The sequence below is a fragment of the Corticium candelabrum genome, chromosome 14 (genome assembly GCF_963422355.1).
Source record: "Corticium candelabrum chromosome 14, ooCorCand1.1, whole genome shotgun sequence".
Classification (NCBI taxonomy): Eukaryota; Metazoa; Porifera; class Homoscleromorpha; order Homosclerophorida; family Plakinidae; genus Corticium; species Corticium candelabrum.
The window spans coordinates 32,501-50,405 of record NC_085098.1 but is presented as its reverse complement, the minus strand read 5'-3'; the positions used below and the strand labels follow the sequence as shown (position 1 = coordinate 50,405).

The following is a 17,905-nucleotide window of genomic DNA, read 5'->3' as shown; positions in this document are numbered from 1 at the left end:
TCTTCTACTTCTCATTCGTCGCCATAGGCGTAGAGCTAGAGAATGTCAACAACGGCAAATGTGGGTCAGACCAATCTTTCAACGAAGGCGGCAACAGGGAGAATTTCATAATCTCCTTGCAGAGATGAGGCTGAACGACAGATGTACGCGCCAAAGACACGGATAACTCCGCACGCTGTCGATTAGACCCTCCATGCGAAATCCGGGATTTGATAAGACTGTTCTTTGATTTGTAGAAAGTAATCACGTGTTTTCCGCTTACGTTGGTACACTTCCGGAATCGACGCTAGAGTTGAACTCGAGTCAACTCCAGCGTCAATAACGCTGGACGAACGCTGCGACGAACGTCGTCGACGTTGACATGTTCACAATACGACGCTCACGCCAGCGTCATCGTCATCGTCAGCGTCATCGTCATCGTCAACGTCAGCGTCGTATTGTGAACCGAGCTTGATATTGTGTGGTACAGCGTCAGCGTCAGCATTTGACACCTACTCGGTGTCTTTGCGCGAGCGTTTCGCGGGCGTCATCAGCGTCATATTGTAAACCTAGCTTTAGGCATGAGTATGGATTCATTTCTACAACTTCAACATACGGCGGAGGCCAGAATTAGAAAATTCTTTGGGGCGGTAACTGTTCTGGGACAAATTGGTGCATAGTGTGTGTAGGTCTGACAAATATGGTTAGAAATTGTGGACATGTCTTTTGGAAAGTTGAGATGCGAATTCGGCTAGAATTTGGTGATAATATTATTCGTATTTGCACTCAAATTCGGAAGAATCCGTTGCGTATTCGCACTGAATTTACCCCTAGACTCAAGCGAATTCGCTCCGGGTTTCTTGCAAGTTTTGGCCACTTTCACTCTAGTGACTTCGGACCGAATACTTACTAAACAACGCGGAATTAGGCGAGAAATTGCTCTGTATTCACACGGAAATTCAGCAGAACTCGTGTCGTATTCGAGCAGAAACGAATTCGAATTCTTTTTGTATTGTGGGCATTTCTATACTCAGTGAATTCTTACCGAATTAGCTGCGAACGTGAAGCAAGTCGCCAGATCTTTTGTGTACAACACATGCGTGTATCATACGCCACTTCAATTCAATTCAAATATTACATGTGGTGTACTAGCTACTACTACACAGCAACAATAGTCTCATACACAATTAAACTACACCAGTCACTTCCTAGACTTGTCTGGAGAGTAGAAGCAGAAAAGCCTACATTGTGGACGAACTTCGTCGAATGCTACAACGTTTCCATGCCGACCTGTCAGCCTCCACCGCTCCGTGACTACCCTTTGACGTTGTTCGCATCAAACTTTATGTGGACAGTCGTCAAGCAATCTACGGAAACAGGAATACTTGAAACCTGACCAGCCAACAGGCTCACTAGACCTACCCGAACCACTCTGTTTAGCATTGCCGTAAATATAGTCATCTCGTCGATTCACCGCTTGTTTAGTTCGTGTGGGTTTGTCTTCGTCTTCTCCTCCATTCTACAGTACACGCTGTAAGACTTGGTAAATTATAGTCCGTTCACGCATTAGAGAGACTGGTGGAATGTGGCCATTTGCGCGACAAAGGTGTTGCCCTCCGGGCGGATATTGGTATCAATCGAAAGCTCTTCACTTGCCGGATCTAATTACACTTACAGTTAGGCTACAGAGATGTAACTGAAGTTACTAGAGCCAATTTCCTGTATTTTAATGAGTTAGGGGGCGGAGAAAGGCGGAGCTAAGGCGGGATTAGATTTAATTGCATAAAGCTAAGTACATAATTGTTATAGCTAGTAGCAGGCTGTTAACAGTAACCCAACACAGTAAACTTCCCAGTTGGGGTGTCAGTTAGCTAGGAATGGGTTCGTCTAGGATCCGTTTCTAGTCTTTATCCTTGGAACTTTCAGTTTCAGACGACGACGACGAATCTTCTGATTCAGGACCAACTTCAATGACCATCTGCGCTACAACGTCGTCTAAAACACCGTGTATTGTCCTGTAATGCTTCTCCATTTTCTCACGTACGTGCTTCACGCAGTTTGCCCACTTTTCCACAGTAATGTTTGCTAGACCTTCTCTACACAGGCGCTTGATGTTTTCCATGGTAAACCCAGCTATCCCTGTGTTGTGCTGTGCAGCATGTCGTTTTACCTGTGCCCATACCAGCTCAATGGGATTGAGTTCGCAGTGTCCCACGGATAGCCGTAGACAGTCGCATCCAAACTTCGCTGCTAGAACATTCGTCTGGTACACAGAAATGGGATTGGATCTTTTGATTAGGTCAAACAGTTCGACTTTCAACATTTTGGGCTCATGGAGTATTTTATGTTTGGCCAGCCAGTCAATCATATCTTGCTTTCTGGAAGACTTCGTAGGGATCTTTTCTACTACAGCATTGTGATACCTTGCATTGTCTAGAACTATAACTGATTGAGGTGGGCAATTGGGTAGAAGTTTATGCTCAAACCACTCCATAAAATGACTAATGTTCATTTCATTGTGGTAGTCACCAGTGTCTTTTTTCCCCACGAAAACCAACTCTGCTTCTGGTGTCCATCCCATTTCTCCTCCCACGTGTAAAATAATCAGCCTCTTCCCTTTTCCACTAAGAATTCTTAATCCACCTTTTCCATCGTAGTCTGTCCAGCATTTTTCCAAAGTGTGGTGTTGATGTAGCCATGTTTCATCCAAGTATACAATGGGTCTATTCCTTTCTCTGAATCCTTGTATTTGTTTCAGGTAGTTGACCCTTGCTGTTAAGATACGATTTTGCTCGTAGAGACATTTTTTCCTGTTCATAGTTTTGTAGGCAAAACCTATCTTACGTACTGTCTTATACAAACTTGTCTTAGAGAAAGGGTAGTTGACTTCATGTACTAAAGCTGCATGCAGCAACGACATGGTAGGGAAGGTCTTGTCTGTATAGAATCTATGTATTCTGCGTCTAATGACACCTTCTTGAAAATTGTCTGTGTACTCTTCAAGTGATCCACTGTGTTCCATTTTACCTCTTTTCGTTGGACTGCTGACATGTTCCTTTTCTTTCTGTTCTTTGCAGATCCGATATACAGTGGACCTATTTATACCAATAGCCTCAGCTACACGGTCAGCTGGCTTGTCCAGCAGCATAACTTTTTCCTGCATTTCTCTCTTAAAGAAGTCATGCAGTTTAAGCACCCAGGTCTTTTCAATACTTCTGAGATGTTTCCCTTTGTGCATTGCCATACAGAAATTAGAAAATAGATGAACACAGTTGTAAGTAGAAGTAAATCCAACAAAATCAAAGTGATAATTAATTTGAGTAAATGGTGGCTGGTGTTTTAGTCAGGTGGTTGTATGATTAGGTAACCAAGAAGAATTTTGAAGTTCACCATTTAGTCTAGATAAGCCCCATTTCTGACTATATTGTAGGTCAGGAGGCAGAAAGGTCAGAGTTTTCCTAATTAGTGACGTCATCAACGCTCATTTGGTTTGAGTAGATGCATGGTTACGTAACCAGGGAGGATTTTGAAGTTCACCATTTAGTATATAAGACCCATTTCTGACTATACTGTAGGTCAGAGGAACTAGGAAGGTCAAAGTCCTCATAGTGATGTCATCAACGCTCAAGAATGCACTAAATGGCTATGCAGTTTGGTTCTGATATGGTAAATTAGTCAAGTTCTCGTGGTTTTCAGACGCTTCTCTGAGCCAGAAGTGAATGAGTGTATGTATCTCGTACATATAGCTGTTCCTAGAAGAGGCAACTGACACATACAACCAGTGAGCGCATAGAAACATCCATTTCTGTAGTCATGGGTTATAGCAAAAGGACAATTTTTAGTATATCATTGCATCATGAAGGAAACCGCGTTTCCAGCCAGCGAGGCAGCCAGAGGCAACACATTCATACCTACACTTTCATGTAATACTAGCGTTACCTAATTTGTCATTGACACCATCCACTCTGAAACATAGATGTTAATTGCCTCCTGTGACAACATAACATCCGTTTACACAAGCACTACGCCACGCCTTAGGGTGTACCCTACATTCCACCAGTCGCTCTAATTCGTGAACGCACTTTAGTTAAGTGACAACTGAGCACATGGACGCAGGGGCGTACGCAGAGGGGGTTCGAGGGGGTTCGGACGAACCCCCTCTAGGCGCTAGGTAATGGCGGAATTCGAATTAGGCAATGCCGCATGAGCGCAACTACACAGCACCATTACATATGGGGACAGCAGAAGACACAACGAGACTCCCGATTTTGGATACATTGAAATTATCTGTAAAAAATAATATAAATCTATAAAGTAGTACAGCACTTAACTTTTCGGCGCGCCTATTACTGGATCTACAAGGCCGAGATGAAGTTTATGTAACTCATGCGCTTGCACGGTGTTGATTACGGTTCTCCGAGGACAAGCTAAAATGGCGCATCAACAGAGCATTGCAGCGTTCTTCCGTGCGGCTCATAAAAGGCCATCAAGCGAAGCTGGTCGACTCGATGCGGGCGGTGAGCAACATAATGATCGTGAGGACTGCCAGCCACCGAACCGACGGCCACGGCTTTGCTCTGTGTTGACTGAGGAAAGCAACAGCCACCCGACGTCAAATCTAGACACTCAGGTCCAAGACACGGTGAGGGAGAATGCCACGACGTGCACGGATTTCGTTGGTCGCCCATTTGACGTAGGTCTCACTATCAAGATTGGAATGTCAGTCAAAGAAGTGTCCACAGCCGTTTCAGCGCTTTCCGGAGGTGAGAAGTACAAATTACTCTTTAGGCATACTTCGCCGCCTACCGTACTGCCTTCTACTCGTTCGTATGGCTGTAACCGCAAGTTTAACACGGATTGGCTTACTAAATACTCGTGGCTAGTCTACAGCCCATCCAATGATGCTGTGTATTGTGCACCATGCGCTCTGTTGTGTTCAGAGAAGACTCGTGCTGACAAAGGCCTCTTTGTAAACGTGCCTTTTCGCAACTGGGTGAAGCTGAGCGAGTCGCTGGCAGCTCATGCAAAACACACGTATCATGCTCACTGCATGGACGAAGCAGATACATTCAGAGCAGTTGTAGATAACCCTGATTCTAGACTTGATGTTATGGTACGCACGGTACTGCAAGATCGCTTGACCACAAATAAGCATATTTTGCAACAGATAGTTCGTGCCATACTGTATTTGACGAAACAAGGATTAGCACTGCGTGGACACCGAGAAGGGATTTCATCCAGCAGTAATCCTGGAAATTTCTTGGCATTGCTTAAGAACCAAGCTGCTAATGATGCAGTCTTGAAGAAGCACCTGGAACAGCCCTTGGCACGGAATGGTACATACCTGTCACCAAGGTCACAGAATGATATAATGGGTATTATCGGTTTTGACATTATTCGCGCAAAAATTGTTGAGGAAGTGAAAGAGGCCAAGTTTTATGCTGTGTTGGCAGATGAAATTTCCAGTCACAATGTGGAACACTTGGCTGTTTGCCTGAGGTTTGTAGATGCGTCTGGTGAGATACGAGAAGAATTTGTTTCATTCGTAAAAATGGTACGAGTTCGTGCTGTTGATATTGAACAGGCTATCACTGGACTTCTGACAAACCTTGGTCTTTCACTTGAGGATCTCCGTGGACAGGGTTATGATGGAGCGTCAACAATGAGTGGAGAGAAGTCAGGTGTTCAGAGAAGAATTCTAGACAAGCAGCCAAAGGCAGTATACACTCACTGTTCCGGTCATTCCCTCAACCTTGTAATAGCACAAGCCTGTGCAGAGCCATGCGTCCGAAATTGTATTTCTGTCATCAAGGCCATCACTCTTTGGATTAGAGCATCACCAAAGAGGGAAGGTCTACTAAAGCAAGTATGTGAAAGGCAACAGCAAGCTGGAGCAGCACATGGCTCTCCTCTGCTTAATGTTTGTATAACCAGATGGGTGGAGAATATTGATGGGTGGCAGCGCTTCATGCAGTGTCATCCATACCTAGTAGAGCTGTGCGAAGTAATAATTTATGGGAGTAGACACTACGCCATGTTTAGTGACGGATTCTCTGCTGATGACAAGAAGGATGCGGTTGCGCATTTAAAGTCCTTGGAATCCTTCTCTTTTATTTATGCAATGGTTGTTTTGCACCGTACGCTCTCGTACGTTCGAGAACCCATTAAAAGGTTGCAGGGAGTTTCTCAAGATCTCTACTCTGGCTTGATGATGATAGAAGATTGTCAGAAAGAGCTTCTTAGCATACGTTTCAACGCAGATGAACTGACTGCATTTTCAGACAGAATTTACAACCACAGTTGCTGCCTTGCTGCTAAGTCTGATATTGCTCCAGTTGTGCCCAGAACTTGCCAACGGCAGCAGCATCGTTCTAATTATCAATGCTCTGATCCCAAGCAGTACTTTAAAGTTACAGTTCTCCTGCCCTTTTTAGATCATTTGCTTGCAGACTTGAAAGCCCGATTTGCAAAGCATGTGCAGAAAGTTGCTAGACTACAATCACTCCTGCCGTCTTCTATCAGTGAAACATCATCTTTTCAGGACATTGAAGAGGCTGTAATATTCTACAGTGCTGACTTGCCGAACCCTGACATTGTTGATGAGGAATTTGTTCGTTGGAAGAGAAAATGGCTCAACATTCCTCCGCAGTCTCGTTCCCAATCTCTGAAAGACTGCCTGGCTCCTGGTGTCTGCACAATGCCAAACCTGCGTGTCCTTATGCAGCTTTTTGCAACACTGCCTCTGAGCACTTGTTCCTGTGAGCGATCCGGTTCTGCTCTGCGACGGCTCAACACCTACCTGCGCAGCACTCAGAGTGAAGACCGTCTTGCTGCTGCAGCTCTCATCCACGTCAACTACGCTACACCTGTTGATATTAACCACGTCTGCAAACTGTTTATGCAGAAACATCCACGTAGAATTGAAGCACCTAGTATGCTGTTTGATAACTCTTGATGTTGAGCAAGTTATTTGCTTTCTAATAGTTTCATTTACCCAAGTAACAGCTAGTCTCACAGCACGTATTGCTAAGATTAAAGAAGGTCATGGTGTGTTTGACTGCCAAAAATAGAACAGTTGTAATCAAGTTGTGAACCCCCCTTGGATAATTCCTGCGTACTCCCCTGGGACGTATAATCATTCCTCATTCGCTCGCTGATTGCACGTGTTTATGACGTTATCTACGGAAGCCGGTAGCGGCGGATTGATATCAGTCCGCCGTTTTCGGCCGCACTAATATCAATGGACACAAACATTGTAGCGCGCTTTATCAAATGTGTAACGCGCTTTAAATTTAACTTTCTGTAAGAACAATATATTTAATATTAATGTACTATAACGTGTGCTATTCTAGATACAATAGACGCCTTGTATTCTCGTATTCTAAATAAACGAACTGTGGAACGTGTGTGTGCGCTCTTCCATCAGCAGCTCAGCCCAGTCTGGGATTGTCGTTTGCTGCACGTCGTGGAAACGGTAGTAATCGACTTTCCAGTGAATTGGAGACAAGTAGTGGGTTTTAGAAGCCATACTCTTGCGATGCAATGATTGCTAGTGCACTGAAATCTTTTTGGTATGTTTAAATAATTAATTAAATTGATTAATAATAATTACAAACTTAGACAAATACACACATGCACACATCTAGTTGTACATGTGTTCAGTAATGATGTAGTCGTTATTGTAGAGTTATACATTGCAGAAATTTCCAAAAGATAATTTCAAAACTTAATGCACAACTGAAAAAGGTCCTTGGATTGAATTATTGTGTGAATTTATGTTATTTTGTTTCTGCAGTGTATGAAATCTCTACAATAACTAATATATCACATGTGTGGATGAGCGGTCATCTGTGTATGTGTACATATATGTATGTATGTATATATATATATATATATATATATATATATATATATATATATATATTAAATATATTCTTCTTCTATGCAAACTACTCCAAACTGCCCCGTACTACCCCAAACTACCCTACCCACCCAGTCCCTAAACATAACTACATTACAGTAACAGGAAAATCCCACAAGTCATCAAAATCCAGGTTCAGTCTACTGTATAATAGCTTGGCATTATACTGCCACAGTCTCACGGACAACTGTTCCATCAAATTTGAGTATGTCTTAGAGAAAGGTATGCTGTTCATTGATGAAGCTTTTGAGGTTATGGTCTTCATGCAGCGTCTCTCTCTCTCCCTCCCTCCTTCCCTCCCTCCTTCCCTCCCTCCCTCCCTCCTCCCTCCCTCCTCCCTCCCTCCTTCTCTCCCTTCCTCCCTTCCTCCCTCTCTCTCTCTCTCTCTCTCTCTCTCTCTCTCTCTATATATATATATATATATATATATATATATATATAATATGCAGGCCCATAGCAAGCAAATCGAAGGTGGTCCGGCCTAACATTTACTAACAAGCATATGTAAAGGTAGCCTCGTATTTCAACTGCCCGTGGAGCTGCAAAATTGGTTTGATCGTTTGATACTACCTCCATCTAGTCGACAATTGCAAATGTAGAGTTTGCATGTATGTGATCAATAACGTATGCTGTCTTTTTACTAACTAGATTACTTACTTGAAATGGAAATAGATGAAATAGGTCTCTGGTAAATCTTCGTAATACACAATATGTGCATGTCATTGTCTACTGTGTCTAGACAGATACTCGTGTCGTAGGAGCCATCGAACTTTTACCAGAGGCGTATTTCATCTACTTTCATTCAAGTAAGTAATCTAGTTAGTAAAAGGACAGCTTACGGTATTGATCACATACATGCAAACTCCATGTTTTGCAATTGTCGACTAGATCGAGGTAGTCTTAAACTTTCAGACTAATTTTACAGCTCCACGGAGCAGTTGAAGTACGAGGTTACCTTTACACATGCTTGTTAGTGCACGTTAGGCCGGACAACCTTCGATTTGCTTGCTATGGGCCTGCGTACTATATGTATATATAGATATGTACACATACACAGATGACCGCTCACCCTCAAATGTGGTATATTAGCTATTGTAGAGATTTCATACACAGCAGAAACAAAATAACATGAATTCATACAATAATTCAATCCAAGGACCTTTTTCAGTTGTGCATTAAGTTTTGAAATTATCTTTTGAAAATTTCTGCAATGTATAGCTCTACAATAATGACTACATTATTACTGAAAAAATGTACAACTAGATGTGTGCATGTGTGTATTTGTTTAAGTTTGTAATTATTATTATTAATCAATTAAATTAATTATTTAAACATGCCAGAAAGATTTTAGTGCACTAGCAATCATCGCATCGCATTAGTATAGCTTCTAAAACTCACCACTCGTCTTCAATTCACTGGAAAGTCGATTATTACCGTTTCCACGACGTGCAGCAAACGACGATCCCAAACTGGGGCCCTCTTTCAAACAAAGGGCTGAGCTGCTGATGGAAGAGCGCGCACACACGCTGCACAGTTCGTTTATTTAGAATACAACGAGAATACAAGGCGTCCATTTTATCTAGAATAGCGCACGTTATAGCACATTAATTAATATCTATATACATAAAGGAGAGGTGTCTGTTTGTGTGTCTATCTGTATGTCTGTGTGTCCGTCTGTTGGAGCGTTTCTCAAAGACGGCGAGTCCGATCTCGGCCGAATTTGGCTCGCGCACGCCGAATTCATTCCGGTCGAAAGTGAGTCCGTGGTCGTCTTCCTGACTTCTACCACGACGACGCCATTTTCCGCCGATCGCACTCCCTTCCGCTCGCGCACGATTATCTCCGGAAAAGCGCATCGTATCTCCACCGAATTTAGAATGCCCGATCCCGACGTCGGACGGTACCCGCTGAGCGTGTCGTTTATTGCGGGCGACGCCGGGAAACGGAAGATATTTTTGCTGATATCCGGGTCTTGAAAAATACGCCCACAGTCGTTTGCCAGTCTACGACCGTCGTAGCGCTGCCGTGTTTGATGCACTTGTTCTCCGAAACGCCAGCAACGTCTTCGAAGAGACGACGTCTAGCGGGACTGTCGAAATGACAAGAGTCGGTACGAGTCGTGACTTCCTTAGATACGGGAACGGATTATCCGGGTGAGTACTCCATGTGACTTCCAGTTCCGCTCTGATGGCTTCGTCTAACTGCACGTGACTTCATTTCGGACAGCGCAATATCCGGGAGTGCTATACGATTCGTCTAACTGCACGTGACTTTATTTCATTCAACGGGACAGCGCAATATCCGGAAGTGCTATACCATTCCAAGTGTATACGCGACATTTTTATTTACTGCAGTCATTTATGGCCAACATCATCTATGATACCATCAAACGCATTTTTAGATACTTTCTGCTATAATGTCTACCTATAAAGGCGACCTGTCTCTCCTCCACTTCCGTGTTGCATTGGCTCTATGACAAACGCGTGTGTCAACTGTGGCGCTATGAAGTGGAAGGGAGGAGTACCTGGCATGTGTTGTCCCGCGGGCGAAGCAGGGCATTGGAGCTTGTTAAATGTATATTGTTGCATTCAAGAATTATAAAGCGTTACACATTTGTTAACGCGCGTTACAGTGTCCATTGATATCAGTGCGACCGAGACGGCGAATTGATATCAACTCGCAGCTACCGGCTTTCGTAGTTATCTACGGAAACCCATAGGTGCGCGTTGATATTAAGGCGCATCTATGAGTCTCCCACTCTCTTTTCCCATCACGTGCAGAAAGCAGTCTGAAATACCGAGACTACCGTACGGTAGCGGCGGGTTGATATCAGTCCGCCGTTCTCGGCCGCACTGATATCAATAAACACAAATAGTGTAGCGCGCGTTATTAAATGTGTCTACTTTTTAAATATCAATGAAAAATTATTAGTTAATATTAATGTACTACAAAATAACGTGCGCTATTCTAGATACAATGGACACGTTACCGCCTAGTATTCTACATAAATGAGCTGTGGAACGTGTGTTCACGCTCTTTGATCAGCAGCTCAGAGGACCCCAGTTTGGGATCGTCGTTTGCTACACGTCGTGGAAACGGTACTAATCGACTTTCCAGTGAATTGTATAGGAGTAGTAGGTTTCGGAAGTCATACTCTTCCAATGCGATGATTGCTAGCTGGTGCACTGAAATACCTGACGATTTATTTTTCAAGCCCTGATAGAGAAAAGATGTATTGATCAAAGAAAATATATATGTATATACGATGAATTGTAAATGAGTAGTATTTGCCATGATTGTAATGTCCGACTTGACGTTTCTAATGTCCGGCAAATTTTAAATGGACATGACGCGATGTCCGGTGGTCAGTCAAAAACTAGTTTACACACTGCTGTACAACGTTGTACAACTTGTCAGAGTGCTTGTACAACGTTTACTGACTGAAATACACGGAGCAATGAGTAAAGGTAATAGTTACCGTATGCATCTGGCAGAGCTCAAAGCCTAAGTCCCGCCTACTACCATCAGCCTCGCCTACTGTGTCACAAGGGCTGACCCGTATCGACGAAACTCGTATTTTATGCAACCAATAGACACCCTCACGAGCAATGGTTTGGTACTGCTCTCGCAAAGTGAAAAGAAAAACATCAATGCAATAGCATGAGGGAAACAAATTGCTTTCTAGCGATGGAGCTAAATGCACAAAAGGTTCAAAAGTTGGGCCTGGACCAGCAAGGCGCAACCTTGCCTGTACCCAAATTGACAATAATTGCCTCCAAAACAATCAATGCACACCTGAAGGCTTGAAGATTTATACAAAAGCATCTGTAGTAAATGTACTTATATCTCACCGTGCATTTCAAGATCAGCCGTTTCCGCCCGTTTCATCTTCCTCTCTTGTGCAAAATAAATTACTAGACCAACGCAAACTGCTGTTAGCAATCGACTAGGATACACTGTGTTCTAATCTGATCAAAACAAGGTAGCTGGTCATTTCGTTTCTTGGGACGAAATTCACGAAGTGAGGCGCCATGGTGGGGACAGCATCAAAGCGTGTCCACTTTCGTCCTTCTCTTACGAAAACTCGTCCTCTGTTGCATTTTACCTAATGTTGAATTTATGCTCTAAAGTTTTCACTACACGTTGCGACAATGGAGAAGAAAAACCTGTGGTGGCTACACAGATTATCAGTAAAGTTTGCTGACATATCAGGCACCTGAATAGGGGACATTGTAACACAACGAGATGCAGATAATCCGGGTTTTGTTTTGAAAGATAACGCGCGGCTGTTTATGTAGATTGGTTGGTTGCCGCAACATACCTTGGTTAACTTGAGTTAGCTAACCTAACTTAACCAAACTTAATCGAAAATTGGAACTGTATTTCTTGGATCAATAGGTGATAATAGTTTTTGACTTCTGATCATAGAACTTTGCATGAGACTTTTTGCTTTCGTGTAGATTTTTTTCTGACTTCTCCAGGTGGTACTGTTTTTGGTAACAACAATTTTTTTGACATTAGCAGTTGGGTTTGAGTTCGACGGCCAAATAGTCTTTGTGCTGGTGATGAGTGCATCTTTTCGGTTGGGGTGTTCCGAAAGTCTAGAAGGGCTAGATAAATGTTTGATTTAGCCTTTATCGTCGTCTTCATTAGTGCTTTGCATGACTTTACACTGTTCTCCACTTTTCCGTTTGATTGTGGGTAGTGGGATGATGACGTTATATGCTTGAATTGCCATTCGTGCACAAATCTGGCAAACTTCTTGCTAGTGAAGTGAGCACCATTGTCACTTCTGAGTTTATCTGGTATTCCATGACGTGCAAAATACCCTTTTAGCTTGTGGATCACGGTTGTACTACAGGTGTCTTGGAGCTTGTCTACTAAGAATAGTTGGAATAATAATCCACAGCCATGACATAGTGTGTATTTTGAAGCTCTAAGAGATCAACTCTTATTTAAGACCATGGTCAATGAGGGATATTTTGTGGCAATAGGGGTACCTGTTGTTGCTCCAGTTGGAAAGAATTGCATATGTCATATGTTGACACAAAGTCTCTCACAGCAGTATTTATGTTTGGCCAGTATAGAGCTTCTCTGGCTTTCCTCAAGCATCCTTTAACTCCCAAATGAAATCTGTAGATTTTCTTGATCAATTGGCTTCTCAATGTCTTTGGGATAATGATGCGATCTCTTTGTACACTATACCATTGTGCAATGACAGTTAAAATTTACTGTTGAAATATGGATGGGTGGGTGTTGGAGCAATACTCTTGATTGCAAGGAATCTTGTTGATATCAACTGCATTACACACTGGAGTTTCTCGTCTTTGCTAGTGTCTTCTCTGATCTCATCTAGCATTGTTTCTTTTTCGGGCCATCTTTCTTACATGCAGATTTCTTCTAATTGTAGGCAAAATTCACTCTGTTGGTTTGGTTTTTGCCAGAAGGCTCTGAAAAGTGTGTAAGCAATATAGTGTTTAGTGCCTTTCTTGCATGTTATCTGCAGGTCGTATCTTGGGAGGCAAAGTAACATTCGTTGTAGACGTTTAGGTACGTCTTTCATGCGCTTCTTTGCAATTGTTTTTAACTGTTTGTGATCGGATTCAACTGTGACTTGTCTGACATATACATATTGATCAAATCGTTCACAAGCAAAAAATTGTAGTAAAACACGGAAACGGTTTTTAAAGTTTATGATCGAGTCAGATATTTTTTTGGTGAGAAGCCAGTATTCGTGCTGTTAACTCGTTCCGTGTTTTCACCGCAAAGTATGTCAAGCGTTTTTGGATGTTTGTGCTTTCATTGGGGGCTATGTGTTCCATAGTCGTTGTCATTTACCATCTATTTTTATAAGGACTTTTTTTAGCTGTGCTATGTAGTCTGATAATGGTCTTTGACTGCAGTTGCTAAGTGTGTGAATTAGTCTATTTTCAGTTGGTTGATTTTTTTCGTGATGTCGGTTCGTTGTGCCAACATGGGTCGTATGTTATGATTTTGAGACGTTTGTAGCTATGTTGATAGTACATTTGCGAGTTGAGATTGTCTTAAGTACGAATGGAGGTGTTCTATTTTTTCGAGATTGAAAAGCGCCTGTCGACTTTTGTGCAGAGGTTGGTAAGAATACCGTAGCTCCGTCTTTCGGTGTCTACTGGTTCTTTTGTCTGGTTAGTGTTGCTGTACTCCGGTATTTTTTTCGGGGAACGCATTTTGTCTGAGGATCCATTAAATATCGATCTGTTTAGAAAATGAAGGAGGCTGCGGACAAAGCGAACTTTGTAGTAGTAGCGTTTTTTCGCGAAGCTCCGCTGATAGGTTTACGAAAAAACGTAGGAGATCGGTGTCCAGTGGTATTGTTGTTGTGTGTGGGCCGATCATGACCATACGTTCGTCTAAAAAGTCGTCGTCTAACAGCGCGTCGTTTTTTGGCACTTGTGTTGACGTTCGTTACTTTTTGTATCCGTCGGTATTTCTGCTTGAGTCTTTGACAACCATGTCAGTTACGTGTTTGTCGTTTGGATGTTTTGAGCCGGTCTGGTGTGTCGGAGTATGAGACTTGACCGGTCGCTTGCTTCTTTGCAACTTCTTGCCCATATTCCGATTCATAGCACTCAATGCGTGTCTGTACGTTATTGGGTTCAGTTTGCGCGTGCATCTTCTCGCTTTTTGAGTCTGTACGTCATCGGGCTCGGTGTGGGCGTGCAGCTTCTCGCTTTTTAAGTTTGACGTTTTGACATAATAGTAGTCATCGTAATGGTAGGAATATGTAATTGTTATCACAGAAACAATTTACAATAACATCACAGAAATATTTTGTGTTATACAGGAATGTCGTCATGAGCCGAGTTGTGAATAACTGATATCCAGTTTAATGTCGTTTCAGCGTGTACACAATTAACTGAACTCGGAACGGCCTAACGGCGTACGCGTTTCGGTTTGCTACAACTTACATCAAAGCTAGGCACGTACTTATGAAAATGTCTAATTTTGTGGCACGCTAGAGAGTGTATATCAGTAACAATCTCATATTTGAGACTCGTTTCTATGGCGACTTTTAGTTATGTGTAGAGTCCATGATGAGCTTGAACACAATGATCAATACGAGTTGTTACTTTTGTTTTAAATTGACGTTTTGTAATAAGTATTTGCTTTGGCAAGAGTTGCTTTTTTTGTAATAATTTTTTAATAATAGTTTTAGCCTGAGACAAATGTTATTGAGAATAATTTTTGTTATTTTTTGGGATTTAAGACTTTTGGGGTGTTGCATCATGTTTTCAATGCCATGTTTGTAGATGCGCATGTTTATCGATTAGTGGTTTGTCGCTGCAAAGGCAGAGTGTTGTGGTTTGCTACGATGAGTTCCAAAGACAATTAGGCTACTACACATGTGAATGTGAGGTTCTAGCTGCAGTGCGTCGTAACTGAACATCTCTGTTGTTTTTCATTTGGTAACAGTCTCGTTGACTTGAGAAAAATAACCACTGCACCACCAACACTCTCAGCTTTGCGCTCTCGTCCAATTCTGAGTGAAACAAATTCGCAGTCGACTACGATCTACTTGGAGAGTTTAGAGCTACTTAGACCGTAGACGTAATATGTACGTTATCAACGTGTGTTTGAGTAACGTGGTTGTTACATAATCTTTCTAATTTTGCTTGCATGTTTAGATTTACTGTGAGTACATTTTAGCTAGAAAGCGCGTTGAAGCCTAAAGCACCTGCTAAGTTTCAAGTGCTTTAGGACACAAATGTAGCAGAAGTTACCATTTTGCTGTGACAAGAGTCTGATTTTCGCTGCGACGACTGCTATTGTGCCTTGCCTCTGTGCTGTCTTTCGCACTTGTGGATGATAATTAATTTCTAGACAATTACTGATAATTTTTTCTTCGCGATTAACTTATAGCAAAAACAATAATTACCATGTTTACTTGTGCAGCAGTACGGCGACAACATCCGTCAGTACGTCTTATTATTTCTGTAACCAGCTATTCCATATATCTATACTGCTCCGAATTAAAACCATGAGTCAGGTAATTGTTTGCTTCAATCGTATAAATGATTGGCTGTGTCAGATAATTGGTCACCCAACCGAATAATTGGTTGTCTAAAGCGAATAATTAGTTGCCCCAACCGGATATGTGATTGACTGAATCGTATTATTGCTTGCTCCAACCGGATAATTAATTGGAAAGGTCGGATAGTTTTTTGCCCTAACAGGATAATTGGGCGAGAAATACTGTAGTAGTACTAGTTGTAGGGTATCCGTAGACGCCTTGTTTTTGTGATTAACACATCCAACTATGTTTTTTGACCATCTTCTACATCTTTGCAAATTTTTTTGAAACTTTAGTAATCATGGAAATATACATGCAATCTTCTTAGTTGTTTAGATTATGTATATTAGGCTGGTATAAGTAGTCATTGTTTTACGATCGTGATTAAGACAATTGAATGTACAGTCTACATTTGCAATCAGTTCCGTCGTAGCGACATTGGTATTGTATTTAATGACATAGAAAATGATATAGGAAAACATTTACTATCAACAGTGTTAGATGCAGAACATTGTAGTAAAGGATTGATCATACTTTAAGTATGGGAACAGTGAGTATTTAATTGTAAGCTTATTCAACTTTTGAAAATGTTTTTTGGTTGTCAAGCAAACACACTACCTGGTTATAATACAAATTGATTGGGCTACAGAACTTCATGAATCATATAATCACTTCTACGAATCGTTAGTAGATTCATCTGTAGTCAAACACGTAAACGGTTTTTATAGTTGGGTTTTATCATGAAACGTGGTCATAGAGAGAAATTTGAGATTTGTTTACACACACAAATTAAGAGAAGCAATTTGTGAGTTCCTTGGCTTTAAATAATTACGACTGTTCCTATCTTGTACTTGAACATTCTACCCAAAAGTCTTGGATGTCTCCATTTTTCAAATGCAGTCTCTAACCAATTGAGTTATATATACACCACAGAAACAAACACACACACACACACACACACACACACACACACACACACACACTTACACACAGACACACACACACACACACACACGATGGATATACATATAGAACCACGCTCATTTTAGTTGTGCACCCGGATAAGAAGGCTTCATTCAAGCGGCAACAACTAGTACTAGTTGTAGCGTATCCATACGCGCCTATCGTTTGTGAGCAACACGTTCAACAGAGTTTTTAAATATTTATCCGAATATAGCTACATGTATTGTAACTATTGATATCATGGAAAAAACATGCAAACTTTCTAGTATTTTAGTTAAGAGTTGTATTTGAAATATATTTAGTGAGAGAATCTATATCTGTGTTAGGACATAATTGAGTCAATATGGTAAGAAAGGATCTATACAGGCGTTAACCACTAACTGAATGAAAACGTAATGACTGCTTTGGAATATTCCGGTAATTACTGGATGGAAATTTACAAGTTATTACTGGATTGGGATTTACTGGTTATATATAACTGTAATTATCAGACAGCATTAGATCAGTCTTTGTGGGATGTGTAGAGTCAGATAGCTGTGCTGAAGTTTTAGGCATATCTATTAAGAATTTTTATTACTTTTTCGAGTGTTACGTCGCCGCGAAATCTACTAACGTGCTGTCGCAAACTGTCTTCCTGCGTTTTGTTTTCACTACGTATGACCCATGCGGAATAGTTAGCTAAATTGCAGATGCAAGACGGTTGTTAGTGATTGAAGCGACAGATTTGTATTAAGAGAGATTTTGAACTTGAAAAGTGAGAAGTTGCGTTGATTTGCTGTTAGGTATAGAAGTTAGATATTTATGCAGAAATTAATGCTTTATTTAAAACAGACGTTACAGTTAGATACATAAAAGATGAGCCAAAAAAAAGCTGGAGTTTAGTAAATTATAGCTAGAAAAAAGAGGCTCAAAAAAAACTTTAGCAGATGCCGAATTGAAAACTTAACGTCGTGGCAAAAGGATATCTGCGAAAGCTGCCAAAGCTGTCGCCA

General features: G+C 41.6%; 2 protein-coding genes across 2 annotated transcripts; one reads left to right on the top strand and one right to left on the bottom strand.

The window, feature by feature from the left end:
* Window positions 1-1,293: 1,293 nt before the first annotated feature.
* Window positions 1,294-3,217, bottom strand: LOC134189841 (uncharacterized). Its single transcript, XM_062658237.1, has 3 exons — window positions 2,150-3,217; window positions 1,402-1,498; window positions 1,294-1,346 (listed from the first exon to the last, which is right to left on the bottom strand). Exons 1-3 carry the CDS (start codon window positions 3,215-3,217, stop codon window positions 1,294-1,296), a joined length of 1,218 nt encoding a protein of 405 aa, XP_062514221.1.
* Window positions 3,218-4,411: 1,194 nt separating this feature from the next.
* On the top strand, window positions 4,412-7,064 carry LOC134189840 (52 kDa repressor of the inhibitor of the protein kinase-like). Its single transcript, XM_062658235.1, has one exon. The coding sequence runs from the start codon at window positions 4,412-4,414 to the stop codon at window positions 6,932-6,934; it is 2,523 nt and encodes an 840-aa protein (XP_062514219.1). The 3' UTR covers window positions 6,935-7,064.
* Window positions 7,065-17,905: the final 10,841 nt, after the last annotated feature.

Coding starts and splice junctions, on each gene's coding strand:
- LOC134189841 (XM_062658237.1), bottom strand. CDS start 3,217: ATGCACAAAGGGAAACATCTCAGAAGTATTGAAAAGACCTGGGTGCTT. Junction 1,499..2,149: donor TTGAGCTGGTATGGGCACAG/GTAAAACGACAT, acceptor CGTGTACTGTAG/AATGGAGGAGAAGACGAAGA. Junction 1,347..1,401: donor TGCTAAACAGAGTGGTTCGG/GTAGGTCTAGTG, acceptor CTGTTTCCGTAG/ATTGCTTGACGACTGTCCAC.
- LOC134189840 (XM_062658235.1), top strand. CDS start 4,412: ATGGCGCATCAACAGAGCATTGCAGCGTTCTTCCGTGCGGCTCATAAA.